This window comes from Macrobrachium nipponense, chromosome 18 (genome assembly GCF_015104395.2).
Source record: "Macrobrachium nipponense isolate FS-2020 chromosome 18, ASM1510439v2, whole genome shotgun sequence".
NCBI lineage: Eukaryota > Metazoa > Arthropoda > Malacostraca > Decapoda > Palaemonidae > Macrobrachium > Macrobrachium nipponense.
The window spans coordinates 38,265,241-38,281,505 of NC_087211.1; the positions used below are offsets into that span (position 1 = coordinate 38,265,241).

The 16,265-nt window shown below is 37.1% G+C and overlaps 1 protein-coding gene across 1 annotated transcript in view; it reads left to right on the top strand.

Moving 5' to 3' along the window:
- Positions 1–9,820: 9,820 nt before the first annotated feature.
- Positions 9,821–16,265, top strand: part of LOC135196557 (uncharacterized) — a 135,056-nt gene continuing 128,611 nt past the window's right edge. Inside the window, 3 exon segments of the mRNA XM_064223403.1 lie at positions 9,821–9,915; positions 10,389–10,585; positions 13,646–13,945. Coding sequence (XP_064079473.1) covers positions 9,821–9,915; positions 10,389–10,585; positions 13,646–13,945 — 592 coding nt within the window.

The following is a 16,265-nucleotide window of genomic DNA, read 5'->3' on the forward strand; positions in this document are numbered from 1 at the left end:
TGTTGTTTTTTTACCCTTACTTACTTGCACCCCCTTCACACCCCTTATCATCCCCTTTCCTATCAGGGCTGAACTTGTACTGGAAGGACATCAGGAGTGTCACTATTCATCTCGGTGACCTTGAAAAATAAAAATATGGATTAGACACTAATATCTGTCGTTTTAGGTTATGTTTTACATGCCGCCCCCTTCCACCCCTATTTGCCCCCCTCCCTATGGGCTAAACTTGGACTTGAAGGGCATTGGGAGAGTCGCTATTCATCTCAACCTTGAAAACTATGGGTTTGACACTAATATCTGTCGTTTTTTATTATTCTTATATCACCCTTTTTTTGGTTATTTTTTACATCAACCCCCCCTACCCCCCCTCCCCCATTTTTTTCGCCTCCTCTCCCTATTGGGGGCTGAACGTGGACTTGGAGGGCATTGGGAGTGTCATTTTTAATCTTAGCTATCTCAAAAACCATGGATTGACACTAATATCTGCCGTTATTTTTATTTTCACCTCCTTTCCAACCCCCTTCCCCACACCCCCCATCCCCTTTGGTGCCAGTGATGTCTTACCCCCACAGTATTCTTTCCCCGATGGTATGTTATATGTATACCATGTTTGGTTGAAATTGCTCATTGCGTTTCAAAGTGTATGTGGCACAACACATACATCCATTTACATGTATATAGATAGGTAGATAGTAGATATTCTTGTTTCTTCACAAAAGGCCTGGTCTCTGAGGTAAACGGATTTAATATATATATATATATATATATATATATATATATATATATATATATATATATATATATATATATATATGTGCACACACACACACACACACACTTCTTACATACAATGGCAGAGAGTGACGTGTCTCTTCCTAATCTTCTTCTCGCTTTGATCCGTTGGAACGCTGACCTGGCTCATCAAACCTTGGTCAGGGCCCGCCCCCTCTTTCCTCAGTCTGGGAAAGAGATGCTCTCTCTCTCTCTCTCTCTCTCTCTCTCTCTCTCTCTCTCTCTCTCTCTCTCTCTCTCTCTCTCTCTCTCGAGTCATTTTGTCTTTGTCCTCTTCTCGTTTTTGTTGGTGTTCGTTCGTCTTCTCGTCATTTGTTTGCTTGAGTCAACTTTGTATCAGTTGTAAGTTACAAGTCCGCTCTTTGCTTGTGTATATTTGTCAGGCGTTCATTTATTTTTCTTTTATTCTCGGTGTTCTATGTTTTTTACTTTTTTTTACTTTATTATTCCTTAGCATTATGGTTTTTTTTTATTTGCTTGTTCACAACGTTTTCACTGGTTTACTGAGAATGCAAGTTCAATAAGGATGATAGTAATAATCATTGGTAACTACATAACTGCTATATATTTAGTTATATCTCTTGAAATGGTCGTCTGTTGAACTATCTGTGCTTACAAGCCATCTAAAAATATTGATGGAGTCCAGTGAAGATTTCATCAGATGTTGCCATGGATTCGATTTCGGATGATCCAAGACTTACTTGGTGCTGGCGGAGGTATGCCCTCCTTTGTGTGTATGTGTTTAGTCATTTCTTTCGTCTTTTGTTACAGCTTTCGATATTAATTTCTTTTGTGTGTATGTGTTTAGTCATTTCTTTCGTCTTTTGTTACAGCTTTCGTTATTAATTTCTGTTCATCTTCCTCATTTCTGAACTAAATTTGGACATTAAAAAATCAACACTAGTTAGTCAATATCATTTAGTGACTTGTTGGCTGTAATATTCAAGTTATGTATGTTTTTGGAGTGTGACATCACCTAAATAAAATATGCGTGACTTCTTCACTACCTCCAGCATCGAAGCAAAATGTTGCCAACCTCTTTGTTGAAAACTATGGTAACTTGGCGCAATATTTAGTGGGTAGTTGCTAAAAGATGCCAGACACCACTTTTAACGTAACCAGACTTTTACAGAGTAGAAGCAACTGGAGTCTTCCAGTTCGTGTCTTCATCCATTACATTCCCGCACATCAGACTTCTGGAAAGTGCTACGTCGACCGAAAAGGAAAATAATCGTTTTAATGTGTTACTTTCAGTGAAAACCACTGCTTTTGGCAATTTCAGGAGACCACTTTGGTGCACGCATAGAGAAGACGCGGTAGATTATTGTTATTATTATTATTGTTTCCATATTCATACGAAACCATACCGAAAAAAACTGAGGGGCACAACATAGTTCAGATATGTAAGGGAGATCTGGTATTATCATTATTATTCAAAAGAGGACATGTTCATGTAAAAGCACCTTCAAGACCAATAACTTGCAAAACAAACTTCCCAGAACGGATTACCTATAATAAAAAAGAAGTAAAAACGGGGACTATAGAAGTAAAGGTAAATAAAGATAAAATAAAGAGTTTTTTCCTTTAAGTTATCTCGTATGCTAAATTGCCATGTACACAAAACAGGGCTTAAATGCTTTTCTTTAACAGACATTTACAATGCTCCATGCAAGGCAAAAATAGCTCCAAAGGTCCAAAATAACAAGGTTACAGCCTTAAGATTTTTTCATGGGTCTAATGGACTTTTCCATTAAGCTGATAAAATGCAGTCTTATTTTTGTCATATTCTACAGTTTTCTATTATACGGAGCCAAGAGTCATTAGGCAACAAAATGTTATTACGAAAGAAATTCTAGATTTCACCCCAGGACAAACTGTGAACGCAGCTATTGCAATTTCAGCTTTGAGCAAGCGCCATTATGCAGTGTTCCAAACCGCATTACTTTTAAGTTATGGTAGAGGAACGAACTTGGAAAAAGCCACTAAAGATTCCAAATAAAAGCAGCGGAGAAAAAAAATCGATAGATTCCTCATAACACGAAGACTGAGTTAGTTGTGTCATTCGCCAAGAGAGCCCAAAGATTAACTTCTTTTTTTACCGCTTCCGCGTTTTTATTCGTTAGTCCTTGTGTTATCTGTACTCGATTAATGTATTTTGGCATATTTTCTTTTCTCAGATGATTTCCTTGCTTATCTTAAATGCACAGACTTCGCCAAAGTGGTCTAGCGTTTTTGGTGTCATCCAAGATCATTTTCGTCGTGCTTGCTTTTAGTTTGTAGTGGCTCTTGCCTGTTGTTGTGCTTAATCTTTTTTGACCTCTCACCTTTCGGTGATGGCATGGCCCATACTTCTCCCATAAGGGCCCAGAGGAATCTGCCAATATTTAGCGTTTCTTTCAGTTAGTTTTATCGTGCTGTAGAAAGCAACTGTAGGACTATCTGCCTGTCATCTGTCTTTCGGTTTTTGTCTTCCAAAACATCTGTAGCCCCTTCCTTGAAGTCTGTCCCTTCTGTGTATAACAGTTTCTTCCAGTATCACTGCACCTCCCTTTCAGTTTGTCTGTCTGTCTTGCTGTCCATGCTGTCCTTATTCCTTCATGTGTGTGTTGTCTTCCAGTGTGTCTGTGCCTTCCCCATCACATCCCCTCGAGATGTGTAGGAGTCCAGGTCATCCTTATCCTCTCCTCTGTAAATGTCTGCCTGTCTATCTTACTGTCCACACCGTCCCTCCCCTTTCCTTTCAATGCAGCCGCGGAACAGCAGGAGCAGCAGTAATATCAGCAGCAGCATCAGCGTTGCTGCCAGCAATTAAAGCGGGAATAAATCACGGCCGTACGCCTAGTGCCAGGGGGCCATGTTGCAATATTCGCCTCCTGGACGCGCAATATCGCATCCATAACACTTTCTATAAGGAATGCAAACGACACCATAAAGCGATTGGATGTTGTCGTTTAATGCTTAAGGCGCAGCGGCGGCGATAGAGACAGAGACAGAGTCAGAGACAGTCAGGGAGGGAGGGGGAGAGAGAGAGCGCGAGAGCGCAGTGCCAGAGATGCTGTCGCCGTGGCTTAGGCCCCGCGTGGAAGGGGAGTGGATGGTGGCACCCCTCCCTCTCATCTCATCTCTAGCTCCTCCTGCCACCACCACTCACGTATGTCTATATTCCAGATTCCTTCTCGGGGACCCTATTCGCGGAGGAGGAAAGGGCCAAGGAGCTTACGGTTAAGTTCATCATTCCCGAGTCTGTAACCAAGTTGTCTGTAGTCAAGGAATTCAAAGTCAGCGAATATCTATTTGAGGAGTCCTTAATTGACGAGAAGCCTATAATCATGGAGTTGTCATGTTGCCCCCAGTCAAATTTATTGCGTGACCCACGAAGTATTTCATAATGAAGGGCCAAGCCAAGATGGTCTCTTTGCTCAGTTTTTCAGGCGTCTTTTCTTATATAATATAATTTTGTTCTGATTGACTGTTATTTGTTCATTTACTCTGGAGTGACTCGTGCAATGAATTAGCTTTAGCAGTTCTTGAGGTAGAGTTCATTGCAGAGTTTTTTTTTTTAGAGCAATATATAATTCTGCAACATCTGTGCTTATCAGTATATGGGTTTTTATAAATTCTCTTGCATGTATTTTACCTATTCTCTCTCTCTCTCTCTCTCTCTCTCTCTCTCTCTCTCTCTCTCTCTCTCTCTCTCTCTCTCTCTCTCTCTCTCTCTCTCATATATATATATATATATATATATATGATATATATATATACTATATATATATATATCTCTCTCTCTCTCCCTCTCTCTCTCTCTCTCTCTCTCTCTCTCTCCTCTCAGTCTCTCTCTCTCTCTCGTCTCTCTCTCTCTCTCTCTCTCTATCACTATATATATATATATATATATATATATATTATATATATATATATATGTATACATACATACATACATACATATTGCTTAAAATTTTCTAACCAACGTTATTATGAGTATATATACACTACATACATACATACATAACATTTATATATAGATATATATATATATATATATATATATATATATATATATATAATATATATATATATCATCTAATATATATGTATGTATGTATGGTTGTATGTATATAAACTCACAATACCGTGGTTAGAAAATTTTAAGTAATAAAAGTTCACAGTAAGTTGTGTATTAAAAAACTTGATAAGACTGGAGCTTTTATCTACTTGAACAGTCTGATGAGGTCTACTGTTCAAGGAGATCAAAGCTCCCTTCTTATAAAGTTTTTTAATCCACAGTTTACATAAGTGTGGACTTTTATTACTTGAACACACACACACACACCCACACACACACACAAGCACAACATTTCAACACTCCATTGACAATATAGCTCTGGGCGTAAACAAACTGTGACAAACACGAATGCCAGTAATAGGTCAATGAATGGGAACTCACAGATCACTCCATTTAGCGAGTGTCCTATCCGAAAACAAAACATCACGGGACCCTCCACCTCTCTCTCTCTCTCTCTCTCTCTCTCTCTCTCTCTCTCTCCATGTCATTAAACCAGTATCCACCCCTGACAACACTGGGTCATCTGCAGTGTTTCGTCTTCATAGGCGATTTATTAAGGTCTTCCCAGACCGACACCTGGACTGACCATCTTGTCAAAGAATGATGATTGTAATTCCGACAATTATAAAACAACATTTAATTGTTTCTCTCACAATCAATTTTTATAGTGAGGTCTCGTTTTCGGTGTAGGTAATTAAAAAAAATGGCCTTCATCAAAGCGAAAGCTCTTATTATGAAAAAACCAAAAAAGGCCGTAGTGATCATGATGTCTAAAGAGGTTTTCATACCGAAGACCATTTGTACTAATTGCATATGGCCCTCAATTGGCATTTGGAATGTACTTAACGCTTGCATCTATATACGTATAGCAGGTGAATTTGACGCTGTTGACGTTTCTGCGTTTATGTACAAATGCAGGTATAGTGACATTCATAGAGAGAGAGAGAGAGAGAGAGTGAGAGAGAGAGAGAGAGAGAGAGAGAGAGAGAGAGAGAGAATGACAGCAAATAATTAGTGAAGGAAAGTAGGTATGATTCGAAAAATAAATGAGCAAATTAGAAATTTCAGGATATAAAAAGTCTTAGCAGTGAATACATAAAATCAAAACTTAAAACAATAGTTGTTAAAGTTTTAGGAAGAAAATCAGTTATGTGCGAAGAAAAAGGAAGGAACGGAAAGTCTGAAGCTGAAACAACTCGGGAAATGTGCTTGTTAGTGGAACTGACCTGGAGAAACATTACAGTTACTTTCGAGTGAAAACCAAAGTAACCTGATGATAAAACGAGGAAATCTACGCGCTAAATATTAATCGTATGAAATGAGTAGGAAAGGACATGCGGGAAGGGATTCTCACAGCAGAATCATAAAAGGAAAAGAGACTTTCGGAGGAAACAAGACAGAAACCGTGAAGAGGACAGAACCAAGAAGAGAGAACCTCCAGTGTATTTTCTGGGTCCTTGCCTTTGCACTGTTCATCCAGTGGAACGCTGAAAGAAGGCTCTTGGAGAAGGAGGAGGAGGAGGAGGAGGAAGAAGAAGAAGAAGAAGAAGAAGAAGAAGAGGCTGGGACAATTAGCATTCCAGAGTTGTCGGTTCTCTAAGTCCTGAGACCCCTGCTAATTTACACACGATTTTTCCCTCCTTCAGAGAGATGAAATTATTCATTCGCTTGCCAAGTTTAGCAGTTGAGGACGTTTCGAGCTTTTGGAATCGTCACTAACTGTTAATTCTCAGAAATATTTAAATTCTTTTTTGTTTCTTTTTTTTGCAAGTGTTCTTCGAGGTAGAAAATTACATCCGCCTGGGCGCTAGGTCTCATATCAATGCGTTGGCTGCTGAAGTGACTCTCTCTCTCTCTCTCTCTCTCTCTCTCTCTCTCTCTCTCTCTCTCTCTCTCTCTCTCTCTCTCTCGCTTGTCTTATGTTCATAACACGACCATGTGAGCTGATATGAACGTTTGTGTTTGCTGTGTAATCTTCTTGAGATTTTTAAAATATAACTTTACAGTGGAACCACTACGATATGTAGTTGTAACTTTTTTTTTTTTTCGAAACTCCGATTCTCTTAGTAATAAGACAACTATAAGACGCTCTACAATTCCAGTCGTTTTCTTTATAGTTCCATAAGTTCCTGATAAAGTTTTAGATATCGTTGGTACAGCTTTGTATATCATATGTATAGTTTTATACGTTCTTGATACTGTTGCAGGTGTAATTGTACTTTTAACATAGTCTCTTGTTACACTTCCTGGATGCCATATATATATATATATATATATATATATATATATATATATATAGGGATGGGGATATATATATATATATATATATGGCATCCAGGAAGTGTAACAAGAGACTATGTTAAAAGTATAAATCAACAACGGCTTGCGTTAATGTGTATACGCACTTAATCCTCCATTCTTCAAGGAAACCAAAGGGCATAATGTGAGAATCCAAAGGGAGAGCGAAGTGACAAAACATCCCCTCACAGACAAGAACGACACCCTTGCCCACATCCTCCGCTGCAAGCTGCAGCATAGAACGTGTCCTACAGAGCACCAGGGATAGAAAAAATTGGAATAGTATAGATTATACCTGGAACTGTACCAAGTGAATTTGGAATAGTATAGATTATACATGGAACTGCATAAAGTGAATTTGAAATTATATCAAATGAATTTGAAATAGCATAGATTACACCTGGAACTGTGTAAGGAGAATCTGGAATACTTTCTGCAACTGTAACAAAAAATTCCGGAACTTCTATATGAAGGAAATCTGAATATATATATATATATATATATATATATATATATATATATATATATATGTGTGTGTGTGTGTGTGTGTATGTATATATATATATATATATATATATATATATATATATTATATATATATAATATATGTATGTGTATATGTATGTATATATAGTATATATATATATATATATATATATATATATATATATATATATATATATTATATATATATATTATATATTTATACTATATATACATACATATATATATATATATTATATATATATATATATATATATATATATATATATATATATATATATATACATATATATATATATATATATACATATACACACACACACACACACACACATATATATATATTATATATATATATATATATATATATATGTGTGTGTGTGTGTGTGTGTGTGTGTATACATCGAGCTACAATGTCCTTAATATCTAATTCGCTCTCTACCTCGGAATTAATATATTTCATATATGCTTAACCGAAGGGGAATTTTTTCTCGATAATAGATTTACCTGTACCTGGGCGCGAACGCAGGAGACATTCAAATCCAGGCACGTCAGTGAAGCTCTGGATTTGAATGTCAGAGCTTCACTGACGTGCCTGGATTGAATGTCTCCTGCGTTCGCGCCCAGGTACAGGTAAATCTACTATCGAGAAAAAATTCCCCTTCGGTTAAGCATATATGAAAATATATTAATTCCGAGGGTGAGTTTCGAAATTAGATATTAAAGAACATTGTAGCTCGATGGTATGTATATGAATCACGGTAATGTGATATGACTTATATATATGTGTATATATATATATATATATATATATTATATATATATATATATATATATATATATATACTATATATTATAATATATTATATTCAGATTTCTTTCAGTAGTTCCGGAATATTTTGTTACAATTGCAGTATTCCAGATTCTCTTTACACAGTTCCAGGTGTAATCTATGCTATTTCAAATTTATTTGATATCATTTCAAATTCACTTTATACAGTTCCATGTATAATCATACTATTCCAATTCACTTGGTACCGTTCCAGTATAATCTATACTATTCCAATTTTTTCTATCCGTGGTGCCTCTGTAGGACACGTTCTATGCTGCAGCTTGCAGCAGAGGATGTGGGCAAGGGTGTCGTTCTTGTCTGTGAGGGGATGTTTTGTCACTTCGCTCTCCCTTTGGATTCTCACATTATGCCCTTTGGTTTCCTTGAAGAATGGAGGATTAAGTACATATACACATTTAACGCAAGCCGTTGTTGATTTATACTCGCAGTGCTAATTGCAGTCTGTGGACCGGGCTTCTCTATGCATGATCTCTCTGCTTTATAGTAATTCTTCTAGGGACGGTTTACGGTCTTGGTTTTCTACTTAGTTTTGAAATATTGTGCTGAGAGGTAGTGGTGCAACCTGTGTAGTAATTGCTAAGGGCTTGACATGTCTCGTCGGTGCCTTTAAATTTTTTACTACATTAGTCGACTACCACCTCTCTCTACCATTGGGCCATGCTATTTTGCATTGCAGCGGTGCTGACTATTTTAGGTGGCAGTAGACATGTAAGGCAATAAGGTCATAGGTGACATACCGCTGGCAATTCTCCTCATGGCCTTGACCTCATCTTTGAAATGGCTGTGATGTGCAGCTTTGTAATAAAAAGGATTTTTCTTCGTGAGGTAGGAATCATCACTTGTGTGCTGGCGTACATGCCCAACTATTTTTGAATGCACCCTTCTATTAGATAGCTGTCACACCCATTATTAGTTAGAAGCTGCTCAACATGTTTGAGCTCTTCGTGAGTAGCTTTCCATGTGGAACTGCATAGTTGCACTTCTTACATACACAGCTACCACAGGGCTTTTGTAAGTGTTAGGGCACTCACGACAAGCGTTAAGGCGCCAACCCACATTAGTTGCCTTTTTGTACATGGTAGAATTATACCTATCTCCTTTCTTCTCCTTATTGGCGTCCATGAAGGGAAGTCTGCAGTCTACATTATGTTCAATAGTGAAGTTTAGGTTTAGAGTTCCTCTTCAAGTCATATTGTAGGCAGGCAACTTCTTCGTGAGTATCGATGGCAATGAAGATGTTTATATATCGGGTATATTGGGAAATAGGATGCCAAGGGGGATCCCATGGTGACACTATCTACTTGTCCAGAATGGTCAGCCCCATGTGGGAGTGGGAAGCCTCCTTGGTGCAGATTTGGAGAAGATGTCGAAGGGCATCTGGTATATCAAGGGGCATGGCATTAGAGTAGTAAGAGTGATAGACTACTTAAAATAATATCGATGGTTTTGGCCACTGGGGTACATTTTTGAATAGATTTTTTATGTTCAGCAATGTGATGATAGACCTCGGAGATGTAGTATTAAAAATATTGATGATCTCTACTTGGGAAACCACAGAGTATCCACTAGGGATGTAGGGAGTGATGTTCTTATTCATTTTTGACTGTTTCATAAGTTGGACAGTTAACTTGGGCAGTTATAGAACACAATGGGTTGCCGGCCTTATGGGTATTGACGGTGTTGTAACAAAACCCTGGCCCATAATCTATGATGATCATTAGCAGTTTCAAGCTATTATAAAAATTTATCTTTTCAATTATCTCATTCAGGTTTCTCTTCAGGCTTTCGGCAGGGTTCTTACTTAGAGGATGGAATTTCGTAGGATAACTCGGGATGCTGTCCATATTGTCATATTCTTCACTTTTCATGATGGCATAGATGCAGCCTTGTCACCTTTTCTGATGATGTCTCGATGTTCTTGGAGCTGGTGGGTGGTTTCCTTCAGGTGAGAGGTGATGATCTTACTCCTATCGGCTGGGACTGCTTGAACCAGTTTGTGGTCGCCACGCTTGACTTTGCCACACCACAGAATTGCTTTTGTGTCTGGGTACTTACCATTGTGTCACACCACTCAGGCATTTATATCACACACACACACACATATGTATATATATATATATACATATATATATATATATATATATATAATATATATGTATATATATATATACTATATATAATATATATATATATATATATATATATATATATAGATATATATATATATATATATATATATATATATATATATATATATATATATACGCACACATACATATACATATATACAGGGTGTTTCGAAATTAGAGCCCCCTTACAGTATAAACTAAAATTGATAATGCACAAAAACAAAAGTAATTCATAACAGGTATATATTTAAGTTTCTCTCTGAGTCTTTATTATTTTGTGTGGCCTCCATCTGCCTGTACCACAGCCTGCATTCTTGAGGGGTATGATTTCAGCAAATCGCAAAAAAGCTGAGACTGAAACTCCATTTCCCTTAGCACTTGCAGTCACCTCACTTCACAGGTCATCGAAGCTTGGTGTACCATCATAGTTCAATGTGTGCACTTCAACACGATCCTTCAAGATACTACCAATGTTTTCACACATTAAGGTCAGGGGAGCTACCTGAAAATTCACTTGACGAGAGAAAATCGATACCACTGTTTCGAAGCAGCTCCTGTGTATGAAGAGCCTTTAAACATAGTGCCTTATCATGCAAAAATGTGACTTCTTCAACAGATAATACATTTTCAGGATCTTTTAGGAAAAGAAATACTGCACCAGTAAGCACAGTTTCTCTGAATTATTCGCCATTCCATGACTGCCCTTTTTCTTTGATGAACCACATTAAACATTTGGCTGTGAAATAGAGAAAAATTCCCAAATATTCAGGAAATTTCACAACTTGGCGATAACACATGTCCTCATGATATCATCCAACTTTGCAGCCCAAGTGATGGCATTTTTATGATTTGGCTTCCTGACTATGTAAATGAAGAATTCATCTGATGCGGCAACATGGAGAAAGTCAGCTTCAACCCAAACTTTAAGAAATGAACTACAAAACCGTGAACTGTTTTCTCTCTGTTGCGAGTTATGTTGGGCTTGCTGATAACATGAAATGGCTTGATACCAGATTTTTTAAACTAACGATATACAGCACTATAACTTCTCTTCTTTCCCATTTTTGTTTTTAGTTCAAGTGCCAATTTATGTAAAGACTTTCTTGGTCTACCCACTGCCTCAGCTATGATGTCTTTTGACTCCTGAGAAAGGACTTCAGGCCTTCCAAGATTCTCACTCTTTTCGCGATGACAGTCATATGGATTTTTGTTCCAGTTTCTTTTGACAAAGGATTCAACTCTTTTTAAAGTATTTAGCTAGACAGGAACGTGAAATGAAGGATGCTCTGAAGGTTATAGCCCAGATTTAGTCAATCCATCTGATATCCTCCGAGTCATTAGCCATAGCTGTATCTAACTCCATCACTCAGTCTGAAAATACAAGAAATGTAAAATGAAAAATAGCTTAATAGAAACTTAAGATAATGTACCTGGAGATAGGCTATAGCAGAAAATTTTATAACTTTCTATTTGTTCTGTGGAGGGGGGCCCTCTATTTCGAAACACCTGTTACGTATATCTGTTACTTGTGTGTGTGTGTGTGTGTATATATATATATATATATATATATATATATATATATATATATATATATATATATGTGTGTGTGTGTGTGTGTGTGTACATATATATATATTTTATATATATATATATATATATATATATATATATATATATATATATATATATATATATATATATATATATATATATATATATGTGTATATGTATATGACTAGTAAAAATGTTCTATTACAACAGAATTCCATCTCTATATTTTGGTGTTTTTATGGGCTCCTTTTATTAGATATATATATATATATATATATATACTATATATATATATACTATATATATATATATATATATCATGGTGTTCATATGGACTTTATAATAAAAGAATATCCCAAAGAGATATCCCCCCTGCTTTGCTCTGTCCTGGACACGTCTGGGGCAATACTACCTTGTACCAAAAGACAACTAATGTGGGTTGGTGCCTTAATTCCCTTGGGGAGTGACCTGACACTTACAAACGCTCTGTGGTAGCCGCATATGTAAGAAGTGCAAGTATGCACCTGTTCACATCGCAGTCAGTTCAAGATGAGTTAAAGGCCATCTAGGGAATAATTGTCAGTGATATGACACTTGTGAATCTTGATGAGAGGATTTTCTCGTGTCTACTGTTGCCGAAAACTAGTCAGCACCCTTGTAATACGAAATATCATGGCCCTATGTAGAGAGAAGTGGGAATCGACCAATGTAGTATACAAATTTAAATGTACCTAAGGATTGTGTCAACCCCTCAACAATTATTACGTAGGTCGCACCACTACCAGTCTATGCAGGTGATTACAAGTTCACTGCGACCAAGGGGCCTTATTTCAACAACTAGACGACCACTACCGCAAATCGAGACTAGAAAAACTACTGTAATGCAAAGAGATGTCCGGTTCCACAGACTGCAAATAGCAGAAGCTGTGAGTATAAATTAACAATGGCCTGCATTACATATACAGAAGAACACAGACTTTGTCCTCCCTTTCATAGAAACCACAGGACATATATGAGAATCGAAAGGGAGACCTGAACAAAGAACAACCCTGGACATGATTTCCGACAATGAAGCAAATCAAGACTACCGCCCAGAGACAAGTGTCACGCCCTTGCCCATGCCCATGGCTGCAAGACACTGCATAGGACACGTCATATGAAGCACCAGGAATTCCCATGCTGCAACCCAGGCAGCCAGGAAGAGAATGAGACCCTCTGATCAATAGAAATTCGTCCCCATTTACAAAGATAAAGGCGATATCCAAGATTGTGCCAACTATCTGGGCATAAAACTGATGAAAGAATAAGGGACGATACATCTATAAGTGAAGAACAGTTTGGGTTCATCGCAGGAAAAGGAAAAACAGATGCCATCTTGGTATTGCGACAAGTTATGGAAACAAGTCATTTAAAAATATAGAGAAAAAGGTAAGGGACTACATCTAGTATTTATAGATCTTGAGAAAGCATATGCTCGAGTGCCTAGGCAAGAAGTCTGGAGGTACATAAGGGAAAAAGGCGTCTCGGAAAAATATGTGATGATGGTAAGTGATATGCATAGAGAAGCAACAACACAGGTAAGAAGCTCAATGGGAGCAGCAGAGAAGTTTGAGCTTAAAGCTGGTCTCCACCAAGGCTCTGCCATGAGTCCATATATTTTTGATATGGTAATGGATGTGATAGTGGCTGGAGTGAAAGATCAGGTGCCTTGGAGTGTACTCTTTTCAGATGACTTCGTGTTAGTAACCGTAACCAGTAAGGAAGAAGCATACAGAAAACAAAATTAGAGTTGTGGAGAAGTGCGTTGGAGGACAGAAGCCTAAGGTAAGCAGAGCAAAAACTAAATATATGTGGATAAATTGGAGGAGACCCCAAGGGGGAAGCATCGACCTGGAGCAGGCAAGAAGTAAAAAGAGCTACATCCTTAAGTACCTTTGGTCGTGTGTCACTGATTGTGGAGGGATGGAGGAGGAAGTGAACCATAGAATGCAATCAGTTTGGTGCAATTGGAGGAAAACAGGTGTGCTATGTGACAAAAGATTTAATGTAAAGATGAAGGGGAAAATGCGTTTGATGTATAGTTGTGAGTCATGGCCCATGAAGAAAGCACAGAAGAGAAGGATGGACGTGGCAGAAATGAGATTGACACGTTGGATATGCGGAGTGACATGGAGAGACAGGATAAGGAATGACTTCATAAGAGGTACGGTGAAAGTTACAGAATCATCATAGAAACTGCAACAGAGACGACAGCAATGGTTTGGGCATGTTATGAGAGGAGAGGAGGATTCTGTATGTAAAACAGCCATGAACATGGAAGAACCTGGAACAAGGAGGAGAGGTAGACCAAAAATGGGATGGAGAGACAGTTAACAGGGACATGCGGGAGACGAACGTGAGTGAGAGGTAATCGTGCATGATCGCAGAAGACGAAGAAGACTAATAAAACAGCGACCCCATATGGGATGGGAAAAGCTGAATATATATATATATATATATATATATATATATATATATATATATATATATATATATATATATATATATATATATATATATATATATATATATATATATATATATATATATATATATAATATATGAATAATTATCACATCGAACCGTAATCCATTTATATATCAATTCAAGCTACAAATGTCCTTTAATATCTAAATTCACTTCACCTCCCAAATGATATATTTTCATATATGTACCGAAGGGGAATTTTTTAGTTGATAATAATTTCGTCCCCCCATGGGATCGAACCACCGTCCAAGTGGACGGGGACAGAAATTATTATCAACTAAAAAATTCCCCTTCGGTACATATATGAAAATATATCATTTGGGAGTAAAGTGAATTTAGATATTAAAGGACATTTGTAGCTTGAATGATATATAAATGGATCACGGTTCGATGTGATAATTATTCATAACAAAAGGCTACGTGCTGTCAACGCTCGAATTGGCTAACATGGTAGACGGGGTTCCATATTGATTCTAATTACAAAGCACCGAGGTCTCGAGGGGATTTGTAAGGTCGGAATCGATATGAACTTATAGCGTCTCTGTTGGCTGATTGGATAGCGTCACTGACTGTGTCTGATTTCGTCCCCGTCCACTTGGACGGTTGGTTCGATCTCATGGGGGGACGAAATTATTATCAACTAAAAAATAAAAAATCCCCCTTCGGTACATATATGAAAAATATTATCATTTGGGAGGTAAAGTGAATTTAGATATTAAAGGAACATTTGTAGCTTGAATTGATATATAAATGGATCACGGTTCGATGTGATAATTATTCATAACAAAAGGCTACGTGCTGTCAAACGCTCGAATTGGCTAACATGGTAGACGGGGGGGGTTCCATATCGATTCTAATTACAAAGCACCGAGGTCGAGGGTGATTTGTAAGGTCGGAATCGATATGAACTTATAGCGTCTCTGTTTGGCTGATTGGGATAGCGTCACTGACTGTCCTGATTTCGTCCCCGTCCACTTGGACGGTGTTCGATCCCATGGGGGGACGAAATTATTATCAACTAAAAAATTCCCCTTCGGTACATATATGAAAATATATCATTTGGGAGGTAAAGTGAATTTAGATATTAAAGGACATTTGTAGCTTGAATTGATATATATATATATATATATATATATATATATATATATATATATATATATATACACATACATATATATATATATTAAATATGTGTGTGTGTGTGTTTCTTCGTTGCTTCCATTTCAATATTGTATATCTCCATTTAGCTATATTTTGTCTTAGTGTCTGGATATGTTGCTAAGCAGTATAAGTTGAATTGAAAAGAAATTCTTTCTGTTTACCATTGCGATGTCCCTTTTTTTAGTGTATATGTTCATATATGTAATGTATATTTATATCTATCTATCTATCTAGCTAACATTTATCTCCACAATATTTTTCAAAGTTTAATGCGAAGCATAAGTGAACACTCACCGTCTTGAAAGGCACATCTTATATACATAAGTTCTTACGTAAATTCATTCGGCCAATTAATAGTTTTGTAATTGAATATTGTTGTCTTTTCCGA